General features: G+C 41.9%; 1 protein-coding gene across 4 annotated transcripts in view; it reads right to left on the bottom strand.

Moving 5' to 3' along the window:
- The window catches only part of ZCCHC2 (zinc finger CCHC-type containing 2), a 44,470-nt gene that overhangs the window by 25,306 nt on the left and 1,412 nt on the right, over window positions 1-17,752 (bottom strand). For all 4 annotated transcript variants that reach the window (XM_074544958.1, XM_074544953.1, XM_074544946.1 and 1 more), the window contains exons 2-3: window positions 4,434-4,545; window positions 1,079-1,155 (exon numbers count right to left, since the gene is read on the bottom strand). In XM_074544958.1, coding sequence (XP_074401059.1) covers window positions 1,079-1,155; window positions 4,434-4,545 — 189 coding nt within the window. The remainder of the gene's footprint in view (window positions 1-1,078; window positions 1,156-4,433; window positions 4,546-17,752) is intronic.

Below are 17,752 nucleotides of genomic sequence, written 5' to 3' on the forward strand. Positions count from 1 at the left end.
AAACTGTCTACATGCTGAATCTTTGATACAGTTTTTTTATTTTAAATTTTTATAATCCCTATAGACATTCTGTACAAACTTTCCCCATCTCCTACTGTAGTTTACTTCATACTCACTTCACAGACTATTTGGAAAAAAATCTATGATGTGGTTGAAATATTTGGCCAGGTTAACCTTAAAGACTTTGAAGGCTGCCTTCCACATATTACTGTCCTCAACAAAAGAAGAGTGCATCTCTTTAGAGAATACAACATCACAGAATACAATACCAAATTCTGTGATCAACACACCAACTTTCAGCTCAAAATGGCTTTTTTTTAAGTTTGCTTCTTCAAAAACATCCCCCATTCAAAAGATCAGTTAGAATGTTTGATGTGAACCATTCTTTTTTGGGTGAAAAAGGGGAACATTAACTTCAAATCTGGTATAATATCAGATTCACATCTATTGGCACAATGACTCATGGTGTTAGTCAGCCCTTGCTAAGAAAATTACTACTTTGATTCAACTAGAGCATCACCACCACCAGCCTTAGTAACTATCATTTAATACGTGCTGCCCTTAGCTACTACCATAGATGAAGACTACACTAGATAGGCTGTCCAGTTTTTGGCTGTTTTCCAGCTTGTTTGGTTTTGCCTTAAGAAACAAAGTCCAAAACAAAGGCACCAATCTCCAGTTTTCTCAAAAAGCACAGGCTCCACTCTCATATGGTAAACAGCGAGAAACAAGACGACCATATGACTCCAAGCAATCTGCAGACACACCTGCGCTCCTGTGCCGCTTGAGCATTCTAAAACTTCTAGTTTTAGAATTCTTATGAGTTAGAAAAAGCCAAGTTTCCTGAACTGATGTCACACACCTAGCTATGGCTGATGTTTTATATGTTCCCACCTTATGCCCTCACACTTTATGCCCACAGTTACGTAAAACACCTGATTTGTACACAGAATTCAAAAGAATCACAAGATAATCCAAAGAATCTCAAAATTGCCTCCTGTGAAGGTTTTTGAAACAAGTTGTATGTATCTGCAGTATATAGACAATAATTTTAACATCCTAGAGATTATGTGCTTACTTTGAATGTGTACTCCAAATGTTTGTCAGCCCTTTTTCTTGATACGTCTTTCAGGGTTATCTTCTCAATGTGTACAGCTGAAAGAAAAACACCTTATTGTGCACTCCAAAACTGACAGTTTGCAAACCATTCCTTACTTTCCCAGGCTCTCAGAGCATGCCTGTAGGCTAAATCCTGATGCACACAGTGCAACTCTTCCTTAGGAGCTGTTGTATTGCAACAAACTGCTGGGAGCAGGTAGAACCTTGCTCTAAGTATTTCTCTGGCCTAATGGCATCATGAGAATCTATGCATTACCCAAGAGCTTATTTACACCAAATGTCACATAACTACAACAATATAACCACTTTAAGTGAAAAGACAGTAAAAGGAAGTCAAATGGTATCTTTACTTCAAGAAGTAACAAGTGCTGATAAAAACCAGCCAGTACCTTCTACACCTAGGCATCAGAAGCATCAAAATAGTAAATGAGGGCAAACTAAGGCCAAATACCCACATTTCTGAGGGTACTTAGGTGAAAAGAATTAGTTAGGGAAGGCCTGAAGGAGACAGAAATGAGTGTCAGCAAACAGAAAACAAAGAAGAAGCAGAAAGCTTTGACAGTTGTACTGCAAAGAGTGTCATTGAATTGAACCGAGAGGGAACAAAGGTACTGTAAGTACTGGCTAATTTCACTTTCCTTCCCCAGAGCCTACTGTACACAACAATAGGGAGTTCTGGCGGTGACCTGGCAAACTGCAGCACCATATGGCTTTCAGGGCCTGGAGACTTTCTTGAGGGCACACAGCATTGCTCAGGTAATACTCCATATAAAAACCCTTATATAGCCAAGATGGGCTTTCCAGTTTTGCTGCTATGCTGGCCTAAGAATTCAAGAGAATTTTATTCTAGTGCAAGCTTGAATACATCTTTACATGTAAAGAAAAAAAATATTTAAAAGCAGATCCACCTGCCCTACCTCATCAATGCTTCCTTTCAATGCTTTAGAAGCTACTTTTTTTGGAGGGAGGTGGGTGGTTTAACAGCTAATATTTTCCTTTCAATTTTTAAATGCATGTTTACATGGGATATATTGGGAACTACCCATAACAACAGTGTCTTTTCCTGAAAAAAAATAATTAAACCTCCTGTAATTGTAGGTTGCAAAATTTATAAACGGATATTAGCTAATTATCATCTAATATAATGTAAACAGTTTTAAATTAATTTTGTTGCAGTTACAAATCAAGTCTCATCCCCATCAAACAAGCCATTTTTAAGAGAATTAAGCATTGGCAATTTCCATAAAGGAACAATAAGCCAGCAAATAAGTCTAGTGATAGTGCTATAGCTTTCAATTTTCTTAGTAGAGAGATAAATACTGAATGTGCTGCTATACAATGGTTGTAATCCTCCAGCTGGGAGTTAGGAAAACAGACAAGCACTTCATTTTTACCAGTTAATGAAGATTTATTATTACAAAGGAAAGAAATCTGAGATGAGCTAAAGATGCCAGACTATAACAATATTTCATGAAAAGATTAATGTTTAGTGACCTTAATTTTTACCTGTCTGGTATAGATTAAAGTGCTGTTAGAAGGAGGAACGTGGCACAACAAAAGTTTTTTTGCAGAAAAATTTCTTAATGGCTAACATTCAAATTGATATCGGAATTCATATTCATAAGTTAATTAAGAAGTTGATTCCCATGACTGGAACTGAGAAAAGTGGTTTAAATTGCATTCCACTACATGCATATATTTAGATACACAATTATGAAACTAAGACCATTAACATTCACAGACAAGCTTTTTTCCCTAATGAGACTGCTTATTTTAAACTATTGAGTGTTCTCAATGCTAAAAATTTGTCCTCAGGTATAAAAAAACTTATTACACAATGCAGTACCTTCAACTTCCTTAACTTCTTTCTGCTGCATGCTTCATTGTAATGCATGATACAACAGGTAATTACACTGTTGTTGCTGCACAGCTTTAGTTCTACAGTTTCAACAGACTCCTTTATAATTCTGTCTCCATAAAGACATTTTAAATATTCTAAATGGCTGGAAGAAAAGTTTGAATACACAAGCCAATGAGGCGTGTCACATCTCTACCTCTATTCTGGACACAGCACATGCATCCAGGATGATTAAGTAAAGCATGTATACATGACACTGTTTCCATTCTAAGTCAAGATTTTAAAAATTCATATTCATCACAGCTGAGAATAAAACCTGAGTTTTACTATCAGTGATATTTCTAACCAGTAAGGGGATTTCTGCAGCAGGGAATCTCTACCACATAACCGTGTAGCAAATATCACAAAGGTACTCTTATCCTTCACTGCGGTTTCTCACTATGATAATACAAATGCGGAAAAATATTTAAGTTCATTGCTAGATTAAGTTATTCAAATTTTTTGTGCTTCTGTTACTCAATTTGAGCATTACTAAAGAGATTCCCCCTTTAATGTTTCTAATTCATGAATACGAACACTTTGAACTCCATAAAAGGATTTGAAACAGGTTTGTTGTCTGTAATCTGCCATTATCTTCCTCTTGTATTTTTTTTTTCAAGGAATCAAATCTCTCAAACTGCCTGTCTTCAAAGTGCAGTTAAATCGCCACACTAGAGACAAAAGGACATTTATGAGGACAAAATGAATAGCAATCGTTTTTCCATATTGTTGGCCCCTTCCTATCTGCACACTATCTGTTGACTAATTTTGAGTAGGCAAGTAACTTGCTAATCCTATTGAAGAATAAAGGGTGAGAATAAATCTGTTTTCAATAATGCTTACTTCTTCAAAGAGAAAATATTGTGCTGGCAATGGCATATCAGAGTTTTGTTTATGCTCAGAAGCCTTGTTCTTATTCTCCCAAGCCAAAACAGTGACTCCTATTAAGCCTTTCACTTCTCCAAACTGCCATTTCTATAACACCTGCTAATGTGGGTTTTCTTTGCTAATTTTTTTTTAATGTAATCAAATACAACTGAATCAAGCAGCAAAATCTATGGACTGCTTCTCAATGTTTTTGTGTTTAGCTTTGCTTTAAAAATTCAAATACTCTTAATACAACTGCATTATATGTTCTTGTTTTCCCCCAAATCCTGACCGACCCTTTTTTCAGTGGGAAGCCCATTTGCGGCTGATTTTCATGCAGGCATTCATAGCAGTTAGCAGTTAACACAAATGACAACTTGTTATAACAAAGAAAAGACCAAGTAGGTGGCAGAGAAGCTATTTTACTTACCAATCATTGCAGCTTCTTGTAACAGCAAGAAAGATACAAGATGTCTACAACTCCAAGGAGAGTTTAATGTTCAAGGAAACCCTTAGAAGCCTTCCTCAAAAGGAAGCTCAGACAACATACCTTCTCTCTGAGGTCTGTGGGAAGCCACTGGGAGTCCATCATGAGGTGCTGTGGTTCGTTCTAGCAAACTGGTCTCATTACTTGACATGCAGTCACCATGGGAAAAGTCGTTCTTAATCAAGAAAGAGAAAAAAAAAAGACACGTTTTAGTGGAAGGACTGCTACCAAAGCTTGCTCTCTTACTCAGCAGGTATTGCAGAAAAACCCACAAACCCTTTATCTGTTATTCCACACGACAAAAACATGAAGCTCTTGACAGTGGCAAAAAGGTGCTCATTTCAGTTCTTACTTTATTTATATGTTTATCAAATGTCATCTATAACCTCCAATGTTTCACTGACCTTATTTTAAAAGCAGAATATGGTAAGGAACAGGGTATCTCAAGCTGGACAATTCAAAACCATTAGCTCAGAACTTCAGTGATAATTTACAATTAGTATGAACTCTTTCAACTACTAACACGTCAGTCATCTACTCACTACATTCTAAATATATTCTCCTCAATTATATTCATGCCCTGTACCTTCAGTCTGCCACCTCTTCTATGTAAGGAATCATGAGTAACTGCTTGGACAGTCTATGAGGACATGCAGTCCATGCATCTCTCATCAACTAAATCCATGCATCTCTTACCAGCTAAAATTCAGAACACAAGCAGTTGCCACCAACACCCTCACTTTGACAGAGAAAAGGACAGACTGAAAGCTCATCTCCCCCACATTTACAGGCAGACTTCAAAATTATATACCAAGACATTAATACAGTGGACAAGAAGGAGATAGATAACAGATAGCTAAGTAAGAGAATAAAGAATAATCTGGGCTAACAACAATAAATAAGAAAAAAGTATTAGAATAGCAAGGACTACAAGTGGTTTCCCTAGGGTAACAAGAGCCTATATAATTTTTTCCAAATTAGGATGAAACACTAATATATCAATTTACACATTCTTCAATGACCTGGTCTTGCTAAAACAAAAGCAACCAAACAAACAAACTGACTAACAACCAAGTTAAAACTCAGAAATATTTTGAAACATACAGTGACATTAAATGCAGCTATTTAGTTCCATGTTCAAGGAAACAACATATTGCCTTTGAAAGGTACGTGCACAAAGAACTAGGAAATACAGGAAGTTACTAGCAAGTGTTGGATTAATCTTTTTTAAGTAAAAAACCTTTGTTTATCTGTAACAAGTAGTATAACATATGAGCTGATGAAATAGCAAGTTCGGGAAAACTGAATGCACCACAAACATTTACGAACTGGTCTGCATGAAAACTAAATTTATTCATAAGGGATGAAGAACACTGAAAGACCTTCGTAAAAGATGGGTAGAGAAAAAATATAAATCTCCAGAGAGCATTCTTTATTTTTAAATGCAGGAAGCATAATAAGTGTCAGAATATATGTGGTTGGTTGGCTTATTATCACATTTGTGCAATGTGATGAGACAAATCATCAACCAATATCAGTTGCTGTATTTGTTGAAGAGGACCCCAAGACTGTCACAACAGAAAGACCAGAATGAGAAAGCACAAAGGTGGCAAAAGACATAGGAATTCCCTGCCAATTCTTCAACAAACTCCTTCAGATATGACAGATATACCAGCTAAAGCTGGCTTCATCTTACAGAACCAGCTTTACTTCATCTACAGTGCAGGCACGACCTGTGGCAGCTCCTGACAGTGCATCCAACACATGCAGACCCAGAAGTGTCCAGGCACCAAGGCTGCCCTGGGCACGCTGATAACCTAACTTTGGTCAGTGACACCAACAGCAGCACAGTTAGCAACTGCACTGCAGTCTAAAGTTGTTCCAGCTGTTTCATCAAACCAGTGTATGGTTTGTGCTCTGAGCTGAGCATTGGTAATTTCAGGTTTCAAAGCCAGATTTAAAATATAAAGCCTGCTTTGTTTCTTCAAGATAAAACTCACACCAGTCCCCAGTCACTCAGTAAATAATCGCAGCAAACATCTAATAAATTATGAGCTCAATGTCAGATATAGGGTAAGAAAGGAAAACAGCTGTATGTCAATGAGACTGCAATTTTTAACAGCTTTAGCACATTTTCAGGTTTAGTTTACTAAAATAACCCCTCAAACAAGCCACCACACAAGCATGCTCTGGAGAGAACTACTTGCAGAACACTTCAAAAAACCCACCGATACTGTTTCAGCAGACGTTTCATAACAACTGTGGGCATAAAAAGTGGAAGTACTTTGGTTTGGTTAAGTGTTAACTCCTGATCTAAAAACAATCAAATTTGAGGTCAGACCTTCTCTTGCATTCAAAGCCAGGATATTTGTTTTGATTAATGGAAAACAAATTACAGACTATTCTAAAAAATAATAGCTAGTTTAAAAGTCAAATAAACTGTGAGCAGTTTTTAGGAGATGTATAGAAATAGGACTTACTTCAAAGAAGTATTCTGTTCAGCTCATGTCAAAGAAGCATTAAATACTGCTGCTACACCTTCTAATACTAGAAAATTGCTTCTTACGAAGCACATATATCATCTCTGTAACAGCATTCAAATACTTTTGCAGTGAATTATTCTAGAATGGTTATTTTTCTATCCATGGCAGCAGTCTGTAACAGGCAAACTACAACCACAGTTGAATGCCCCCTCTAAACTGCAAAATATTACATTAAGGTTTCAAACCTTAGTTAAATAATTATACCGATTATTATAAAATAACTATAATAAATTTATAATTTATTCACTTGCAGAATTCTTCATGTCCAAAGTTAACCAGTAATATCTATTCTGTGACTGCTGGCTTTCACAACACAGAAGGTAGACAGTGGGAAATCCAGAGCAGTCACAGCTTTATCTTACAACCTGCAAAGCTCCAGATCCTGTCTTAAGCTGCATTACTACTCTTCACTTTTGGTGTTACCTGCTGTGACAGTTCTACATCAAACTCAAAAGTAAATGAAACACAGGTGCCACTGTCAGAGCAGACAACTCTAGGGCGAGTGACTGCAAAGTCTGAAGGGCCAAAGAATATTAGAAGTGGCATCATATGTCGCTACGTGGCGCCAGTCACACCAGGAGCACAAGCCCTTTAAAGCCTGGTACAATGCTGAGGAAGGGCATGCCATACAGAACCAGCTGTGCTCCTCCTTTCCTGTCAGTGAATACAGCATATTATCCGTGTTCACACAACACACACAAGTGTAAGGTTAACTCTCACATAAGCCTCTGCCACTGTGAGACTTCACTGCAACTCACAGTGCTGCTGCTAATGATTAAAATAGAGTGAAGCAGGAAATGTGAGTGGCCCCGAACCAGCTGCCAGATAATTAATTTGATAATCACACAGATCTCAGTGATGGGCTGAAGGATTAACTACATTTCTCCTTGAAAGTGAAACAAGCTAAGAGAGTACCCTAAAAATTATCTCCTCTTACAACCTAGACCAGAGTTTTGTATTAAAACAGATCTATCCTCATATGGTTGAAAGCAAGTACTATGTTAAAAAAAGCTTATCACTTGAGACACCTCCCAGGACTGTATCGTATGATCACAGAATGTTCTGGGTTGGAAGTAACCTTAAAGATCACCTAGTTCCAATCCCTCTCCCATGGGCAGGGACACCTTCCCCTAGAAACAGCTGCTCACAGCCCCGTCCAGCCTGGCCTTGAACACCTCCTGGGATGAGGCATTCACAGTTTCTCCAGGCAACCTCTTCCAGTGCTTCACCTCCCTCACAGTAAAGAATTTCTTCCTAATATCTAGAATGTGGTTGGATTTCTAGCCTGCAAGCACACATTGCCAGGTCACATTCAGCTTCTCATCAAACCACACTCTCAAGTTCTCCTCAGACTGTTCTCAATCCATTCTCTGCCAAGCCTGTATTTGTACTTAGCATTGTCCCAATCCACCAGCAGAACCTTGTACTTGGCCTAGCTGAACTTCATGAGGTTCACAGAGATTCTTCTCCCAACCCCGCCAAGGTCCCTGAGGATCCTTCCCTCCAGTGTGACAACTGCAAAACACTGCTTGCTGTCATTGGCAAACTCACCAAGGGTGCCCTTGATCCCACTGTCCGTGTCACTGACAAAGATATTGAACAGCACCAGTGCCAGGACCAACCCCAATGAACTCCAGTTGTCACAGGTCTCTGCTTGGACCAGGGAGCCCTTGAAAACAACTCCTTGAGTGTGACCATCCAGCCAATTTCCTTATCCACTGACTGGTCCATCTGTCAAATCCATGTCTCTCCAGTTTAGAGACAAGGCCATCATGTGGGACAGTGCCAAATGCTTTGCACAAGTCTAGGGAGATAATGACAGTCACTCCTCCTATCAACACTACCATCCTGTTGTAGAAGGCCACCATTTTGTCAGGCATTATCCGTTCTCAGCAAAGCCATGTTTGCCATCAAATGACTCCTTATTTTCCATTTGCCTTAGCATGGTTTCCAGGAGGATCTGTTTCATGATCTTGCCAGGCAGAGGTGAGACTTACCAACTTCTAATTCCCTAGGTCTTCCTTATCTCCCTTTTTTAAAATGGGGCTTATGTTTCCCTTTTTCCAGTCAGTGGAAACTTCACTAGACTCCCATGACTTCTGAAATATGATGGATAGATGCTGAGATACTTCAGCTGTCGATTCCGCCAGGACCCATGGGTGCATCTCATCAGGTCCCATTGTTTTGAGCACCCTTACATTCCTCAGATAGTCTTCAACATGTTCTCCTACAGCTGGTGGTTCCTCATTCTCCCAGATCCTGCCTTTGCTGCCATGACTTCAATGGTGTGGGCTGGAGCACTTGGTGAAGACTGAGGCAAAAAATTTGAGTACCTCAGCCCTCTCCATATCCCAAGTGACCCAAATACGCCGTTTACTTTGAGTCTTTCTCTTACCACCCATGTATCTACAGAAGATTTTGTTGTTGCCGTTGACATCCCTGGCTAGATTTAGTTCTATCACGGCTTTAGCTTTCCTAACCTGGCTACTCAAACAGTTTGTCTGTATTTCTCCCAGGGTATCTGTCACTGCCTTCCACCCTTCATAGCCTTCCTTTTCATGTTTGAGTTCATCAAGAAGCAACTTCCTTATCCACACAGGCCTCCCAGTATTTCTGCCTGACTTCCTCCTCATTGGGATGCATCACTAATGAGCTCAGAAGCAGCGATTCTGATCAATTTTCTGGGGCCCCTCTTCCCTCTGAGGCTTATTTCATGCTACTCTACCAATCAGTCTCCTGAAGAGGAGTCCAGAAGTATTTATGCCCCAAGGTCCAGGGGTGCTTGTCTGTAACACAGGCACCAAATATCTAAAGTGGTGAGCCATCCTGCTGAGAAGGATGTTGCTCTGCCTGATGCCATGTGAGCTGAGATCTCAGCTCACCTACACATGACAGATGTCCAAACTCTGCCTTCTATCAATGCAGATGACTGATCAAACGATGTCATGCTGGCATTGCTTTGGCAATATGCAGTGAAATCTGTTACTGGATAGCTTACTAATCATCATGAGCAAGCAATTGATGCACATAAGTCTTCTGATGCTTGCACTGCACTTTCATAAAAGAACTATTCATTCATCAGCTCTGATGAGCACTAACAAGGGAAACACACTTCCAGCAGCTGGACAGCTTGATTAGTTCTACATGCCCAAATATGAAATATTATTTTTCTGCAAGAACTACAGTAAATGTGCTATGAGGGACAGCACTACTCAGCCTTGCAGGCTGTGCAGATGTAAACTGGCACAGCTCATTCATTCAACTAAAAGTGGGAACCGACAAACAAAGCCAGATGAAAGAAGGCATTTTGGAAAAAATCAAGGTCTAACTCATGATTGTGAGCTATCAACTATAGCATCTGCACCTTCAACAAAATTGAGTGATGTCAGAATAATCATTAACAGATGTGGTGCCAATTACAAGACCAAAGCCGTGATTTGTTTATAACAAACCGTGCAGGCTCTCATTGCCTCACAGCTGCGATACGCAGATGTATCACTACATAGCTGTGGTAGCATAAAGGTTCAACATTTCCTCTCCAAAGCAACAACCAGGTGAAACTACCTGAGTATTTGTGTGCTGCTGAACCCTCTCCCGATGACTACAGCAGCAGAGATGAAGCCTTACTCAACACTGAGCAACTGTACCTGCACCCCACCACTGTGGGATGCGGCTTGGATACAGGGATAGAACATTCTTGCCATTCTAAAATGGAAATCCAGCATATGCATTTAATACTCACAAATGCAAACATCTAGAGCAGCAATGCTTCAAAATCTATTTCATGCTTACCACATTGATACAACAGATTGTCCCCTAACCAAAAAAATCCAGTACTGTCTCAGACAAGCTGCTAGGCAAATGCAAGACCAAGACTGAAGACAAATGCCCAACAGACATTGCTGCTAAACCATGGTCCAATCTGCAAACTCTGAACTATGCAAAGGCACCATCCAATTGTTCTAAGATGGAGAGATGCTGTTCTGTTCTACAAGACTAAAGCAGAATGAGCCTCAAGATCTTGGACCACAAAAACCCACCAAATTATCTCTCTTTTAGCCAAACCAACATACAACTTAGATGTTTACATGTCAACTTTTAAATAGAATCAATAATACTCCAGAACAATAATGCTTATTCCACACAGAACCTCAGCTGAAGAAATGGGCTGACAGGAACCTCAGAAAATTCACTATGGGAAAGTGCAAAATCCTACACCTGGGCAGGAGAAACTACAGGCACCACACATTCGGGGACCTAACAGACTACAGAGTAGCTTTGCAGAAAAAGATCTATACTTATAAAAATGTGTGTGTGTATGCACACATCTGAAGGGAAGGTGCAACGAGGATGGAGCCAGGCTCTTTTTAGCAGTGACCAGTGACAGAAGCAAGAGGCAGAAGCTGAAACACAGGAGGTTCCCTCTGGACATCTGGAAACACTTTTTCATTGTCAGGGTGACTGAGCACAGGTTGCCCAGACAAGCTGTGCAGTCTACATCCTTGAAAACACTCAAAAGCCATCTGGACATGGTCCTAGGGAAAGAGCTGTAGGTAGCCCTGCTTAAGCAAGATGACCTCCAGAGGTCACAGCCAATCTCAGTCCCTCCATGGTTCTGTGACCAGGCATAAAATCCCATAATATGTGCAGTAAAGGCCTGACTGGCTGAACATACGGATTATGTGCAACTGCCCTATTAACTCATATCTAGTAAGCTGGACTGCATAGAGAGTATGCACAGGGGCCTAAAAGTACTTTGAAGCATACCTGTTTTGCTAAACTATGTTAAGAGTCTGCCTGCAAGAGGCAGCAACAAAACATTATAGTGGAGACAGAAACCTGACAAAACATCAGCTGATTCTGAGAAGAAAATGACACCACGTGACAACTTCAGCAATCCCATACTGACTAACTTATAGCATTACCAAATCCTAACAATTTTGAGACAAAGGGCAACCAACCCTGTTACATCACAGGAACAAATTCAGCCTGTGGCAATTACATTTGAAGTACTAGACACGGCTGCACCTATGATTTACAGTGCTGGGAGAATAATGCACCTCGTGTTTGCTAGAAACACAGTGTGTTTTAAGTCTTGCCTCACCTGAGCTTCTAACAGGACCTAAATCAGTTTCAGTCCAACCTAGCTAGTCCATGACACAGCAGGGAAGTTGAAGCTAGAGCCAGCCAAGCACCAGTTCAAGAGTTACTCTATCCCCAGGTGGCTGCTCTTTCAACAACCCTACAACATCATACTTGTGCTATTGTCAGCTGACTGAATAAAAATAAAATTACTTGAATGTAGCAGTTCAGACTAATACAAAAAAAATATTCTCATAACACTCTAGCATGATAGGAAGATTTAAAAAAACATTTGCCCCTGAAGAGTAGTTCACTGAAGTACAGTCAGTACTGAGAAGGGACAATGCCTTCATTACCACATTTAATTATCATCAAAGGGCAACATATCATTTTGTCCAATCCTTGAACTCCAGCATAGTTTGAAAGTATTCTTTTATGTACAGCATTTTCAAATAACAGAAAATCTTTGTCTTGTGGTTATCTTGCTCCTAAGGCACTTCCCAAGACACTAAATTTTCTTTAGCTGTTCAAAACATTTTTACTTTCTTCTCCCAATAAGACAAGATTGAGGAGGTTGAGGAAAGAGGTTGAGGAAAGGCAATAAACTCACAAAGGAATGCACTTTCTAGTCAGACCTCTTACAGTTTTGGTCTCCAGAAGAATAAACCCTTAGACTTGGAGGATACTACAGAAATTCACCAACTCTTTAAGGAAAAGTAGGTATTTTGTTTTAATTACAGTAATGAAGAATCAGCTGTAGTGCTTTCTAGGACAGCTATGGCTAGAGATGATAATGACAAACAAACAAGGTGACAGATTTAAGCAGGCAGAAGCCTACAGACTTCAGAGGGTTCACAGACACAACCATCTTACTGCTGCTGTCTGCACCCTTTTCTGCAGCTCTTTAGAAAAAGCTCAGAGGCCTCTGCACTCCAAGCTCAGCGAGATCCTGCTACCTATAAATAAGTCAGCATTGGGCAACCCTGAAAAGTGGACCAGAGCTCAACTACAGCAATCGAAGTACAAGCATTAGGAAGTCAGGGGTGTATTTTCAACACTCCTGGTATTCATTTATTCTGCTGGACAACAAATTGTCAGGGACAACAAAGAGGCTGATTAACTCGGTATAATGGGTCTGGGAACAGCTACAAAAATAGCTACTTGTACTAACACCTCATGTTTAGAATTAAACAGCTAAAACAGCTCAAAGCAGTGAAAGTTTTTACTCTGCAATTTCCGAGAACATCAGCATGCACATCTAGATAGAACTCATTCATTTTAGGCATTGTATTTTATCTAGCTATGGCTTCCTTTCCAGAAGACTTCCAGTAATGTTTCTGGAAATTCTTAACTCCTGTTTGAAAACACAGAAATTCCTGTTCAGAGACAAGACTGTTAGGTTCTCTGAGGCAGCTGGAATACTTTTCATCTTAGTATGCAAAACTTCTAAAACACTTGTATTTCCCTGGAGTGCATCATCGTTTAAAAGATCTTTGCCAAGAGTGAAATGACATTTTTAATCTTTATGTCTCTTATTTACACCAGGCTCTGAAGATACACTTCTCCTTACACTCAACTTTATGACAGTAAAAACAGTGCATTGCAGACAGAGCTCTTAGATTCTAAAATTAAATTTTACTATTTTATTCTGCTGCAAAGGACTGAAGACCAATTATAAAAGCACTCTTCTAATTTGCACACAAAATATCCTATAAATAGAAGTGCACTAAGAAAAGTACTCTGTAAATAGAAACTTCCCCTTTGTTTGTAAGTAAAGAATTTTTCTGTGAAGAATCCTGCAGCCAACTAATTATATTACTATTCAACAACTATTATCTCCAGGAGATTGCTTATTTCAACAGAACCTTGGTTCTATTCCTGTCAAGTATGCCTGATTAAATACTCCAGTGCCTAATGCAAGCTACATTTATTATGTTCGTGGATATACAGAGCTTCTTCGGTATTTCAGCATTTTGATCCCAGACATGCGATGGGATGGAGAAAGATAAACAATAAAGTCAAACTGCTTTGATAACGATGTACTTATTAAACAGAAATAATCAACGCAAGAGTTAAGATATGTGTTCTGTTACTTAAACCAATATACAGAGGTATCAACAGGATCTTTGCACATTAACACTTCTTTTATTCAGCAGCCAATACTGCTGATTTCTTCTTATACTTCAACTTTAGATACAAAGTTGATATTCTACAGTTTAACACACCAATGACTTTTTTCCAAAAGATGTTCTTATAAATCACACCTTAAATTAAGAATTTGAAAATAGTATCAAGTGTTTATACTTTAAGCATAAAAACTCCCTAACCTTAACTCAGAACACTTCATAAAGAAACCAAATTTATCAACTGTAAGATAATCCTAGATCTGCCCATCCCACTGCAACAGCCCTACCTCCCCACTTTCAAACTCGTGTTTTGAGCTGAATTTGCTAACAAATATCACTAAAAAAGTTACATTTTTCAAAATCGTTGAAATCAGACACTAAAAATAGCAACAATTTTATTAACCCTTTGTCATGAAGCAACTTTATTGTGAGCTCAATTTTATCAGACAACACAGACCCTAACCAGAAAACAGAACCCCAACAATGGGCAAAGCAAATTGCTTTATGCTCTAGTAAATCACCCACAAATTCTCTGCAGGTGAACCTCCCAAGCATTTGTGTTCACTGAAGCCAGGTGTTACAGCCCCTCAAAACCTCAAACGGGGCCATTTAGTTAGATACGCCACGTGCAACAGCACAGTCCTTTGCCCTAAAGAATTCAGTACTGACAAACCGCCTGATTCTGCTCCAGCTCTGAACTCCCTCAGTTTGCAGGCTGCTTTCCTACGCCTGGCTGCTGCCAGCCATAGGAATGCATTGGTATTTCACGGCCCAGCCGGTGAACAACAGCTCAGTGACCGCCGTCCGACGGGTCAGAAGCCGGGAGCGGAGAACGCCCGGGAGAGCTAAGCACGGCAAGACCAGAGCAGAGCTGGCAGCCTCTGTGCACAGAACGCTGCTGCGCTTTCGCTGCCCGACAGCCGGGCCCGCCGCAGTCCCGCACACGCGCTTCCCACCCGGCGAGCGGGACGGGCCCGGGCCGAGCCCCCCCGTTATGCAATGGCGGCACCGCCCCTTCCCGCCGGGCCGGGCCGGGCGCCGCCCCAGGGGCACGTGACCGGGAGCCAGCGTCGCCATGTTGGACGGGGCGGGAAGCGGCGGCCACCATCAGGCACCGCGTCCCTGCCCGCGCAGGGCGCTGCCGGCCAGCCCCCCGCCCCCGCCCCACGGCGGGCAGCGCGGAGGGGCAGCGGAGCTGTGCCCTCACGGGGCGCCGGCGATCCCTGACCCACCCGTCCTCCCCGCAAACAAAGAGAGGGGTCACCCCCTTTCCCCGGGCCATGACGGTGCTCGGTGCTCTGGGGCGCCGTGTCCACCCCGCTCCCCCTCCCGCCGGTCCTTCGCCCTCGCCGCGCCCGGCTGTGCCCCTCTATCGGAGCCGTCCCATCCTTCTCCCCGGCACCGCCTGCCCGAGCGCTTCCCGTGCGGCCGCGGGACCACCGCGAGGGCTCCCGAGTGGAGCTGCTTGCGCCGCCCGGCACGGAGCGGGTTATTCCCGGAGATGGAGCCCAGCCCTTCTGACACGAGCCCAGCCGAATAAAATTGCAGAGAGGTCTTTATGAACCGTTCCAGTTCACAAACGCAGAGCCCTGAAGGCACTCAAATTTCAGAGGTTAAAGGAGGAGAAAAGGCCTGTGGACACCCGACAGTATTTTAAATCAAGTTCAGTGTAATGCTACGGCAGCATTTTGCCAAAGAAGCCTTTAACTCTGCTACTGGCTCCATCTCCTCCAGCGTTTTATCTGCGAGGGTCCCACTGTCCCCGTGGGACGCTGACTGAAAATACTCAGCAGAAACCCACTGATCCCTCAGTAGGTTCTCTGTCAGAACCTATTTCCCAGAAAGGCTGTGCTGTATTTACAATTAGCCATTAAAGAGGGGAAGGGGAAGGAAGGCCTATGGAAGCGCTGCCGTTTCACTGCTGTGTCGAGTACGGAGTATGTGATGTGCATGTTCAGCCAAGCTGACTCGGGTCTCTCAGTGTTCCCCGAGTAAACAAAACCACCACAACTTGGACAGCTGCTTTTATGCTTAAGCCAGAACACCGCACAAAACTGACTTCAATCCAGTAGTTCACGGGAGCCTGCAGTTGGTGGGACACACTGAGCAGCTACAATTGCTGTGCCAGTTCCAGGCAGGAAGTATGTTTCCGGTTCCTAGCACTTTAAACCCAGAAGGGACAGTGTCCAGTCTTACCACTTCCTGCAATTCAATCTCTTCCCCGGAAAGATGGATTTTCAGGATTAATTCTGGGATAGAACTAGACTTGATGCAGGCCAATGAGCCAAAATACACATTTTTGGACTGATGCTCCAAATTCATTGTGATTTCAGTTCTGTAACATCTGCCCATTAGTTTATGACCTGCCAATTGCGTTTTGGCCTTTAAGTGATATAAACATTTAGTTAATAAATATAGCATCAGAAGGCTAAGAAATTGATCTCTGTCTCCTCTGGGTACTCCTCAAGAGCATACCCCATCTTTAGCAAACAAGGAGCCATTCCTTTCACACGGCAGGCAATGCAGAAGTTTTTTACAAGTGGCTGAAATGGACTGCACTGCAAGCAAACTTAGAAAAAAAATCCCAAAACCCCAACCCTTACTGCTTTGTACCCTTTTCTGTCAAGTAATTAATGAAAACCTGATGGGTTCAGTGGAACAGCACTATAAACACCCATCTTCCAGCCCTTCCTTCCCCTTTTGCAGGAGAGGCCATCTATAGACCAAAAATTGCAGAGCTCCATGAGAACAGCTTGGCTGCGTAAATATGGGGCAATTTTTAAAGCCCATGCTCATCAAGAGGGCAGCAGTGAATGGCACTGCAGGAAAACCTCTGCTTAAACAGAGCTACTGCACAGGAGAATGCTTCCCTTGTCACTCACTGCAAGTCCTCATCCCTGGTGACAGCCACATCCTAGCAACAAGTGGCACATCTGCTTTCACGATGAGCTTTGCTGTTTCCTGACAGACGCCCCCCCAAAAAATCATTATTTCTCTGGACAGAAGCTCCAGTTGTGACAATGTTTCTTTAGTGGAATCATTACCCCCCCTTTCCTAATGTTGTCAGCCATCTCACTGAACCTGGGGTTTCACAGAACCAGCCTTAGAGCTGGTGACCCGACTGCTGCCCTGATTCTTGCCAAGTTCAAGCCTGTGTCTCATTCTGTGAAGGGGCAAGGAAGCAGACGCCATATAAAAAAATATTTCAACTTGTTCTATTGGTTTGAAGCCCCTAGAGAATGTGCTCTTAGGCAATCTGGTCTCTATCTAGCATTATTATTATTTCTATTTTTACAAGTCTAATCAAGCTGCTAGTTGCTGTTGCTTGAACTCCCGCTTCGTGCAGTGACCTACAGCGTACAAGGCAGCCAGTTCAGTACTGTGCACCCTGCACTCCAGCACGGCAGAGTTCCAGAAAAAAAACCCAGCGTTCCAGAAAGCATGGCAGGCTAGGAAAATCAGCCCTTCCCCCCGCCAAGAAATTTGTAGTAGACACTCCGCAGGAGGTTGTGGGGGCGGCCGGGGCTGACACTGCCGTGGTGGGGGGAGGTCGGAAGGGACCACATCCCACTGGGGGGGATTCGGGGAAAGCAAGCGGCCGCTCCTACAAAAACAGGAGGGAGCGATGCAA

The sequence above is a fragment of the Zonotrichia albicollis genome, chromosome 1 (assembly GCF_047830755.1).
Source record: "Zonotrichia albicollis isolate bZonAlb1 chromosome 1, bZonAlb1.hap1, whole genome shotgun sequence".
Lineage (NCBI taxonomy): Eukaryota > Metazoa > Chordata > Aves > Passeriformes > Passerellidae > Zonotrichia > Zonotrichia albicollis.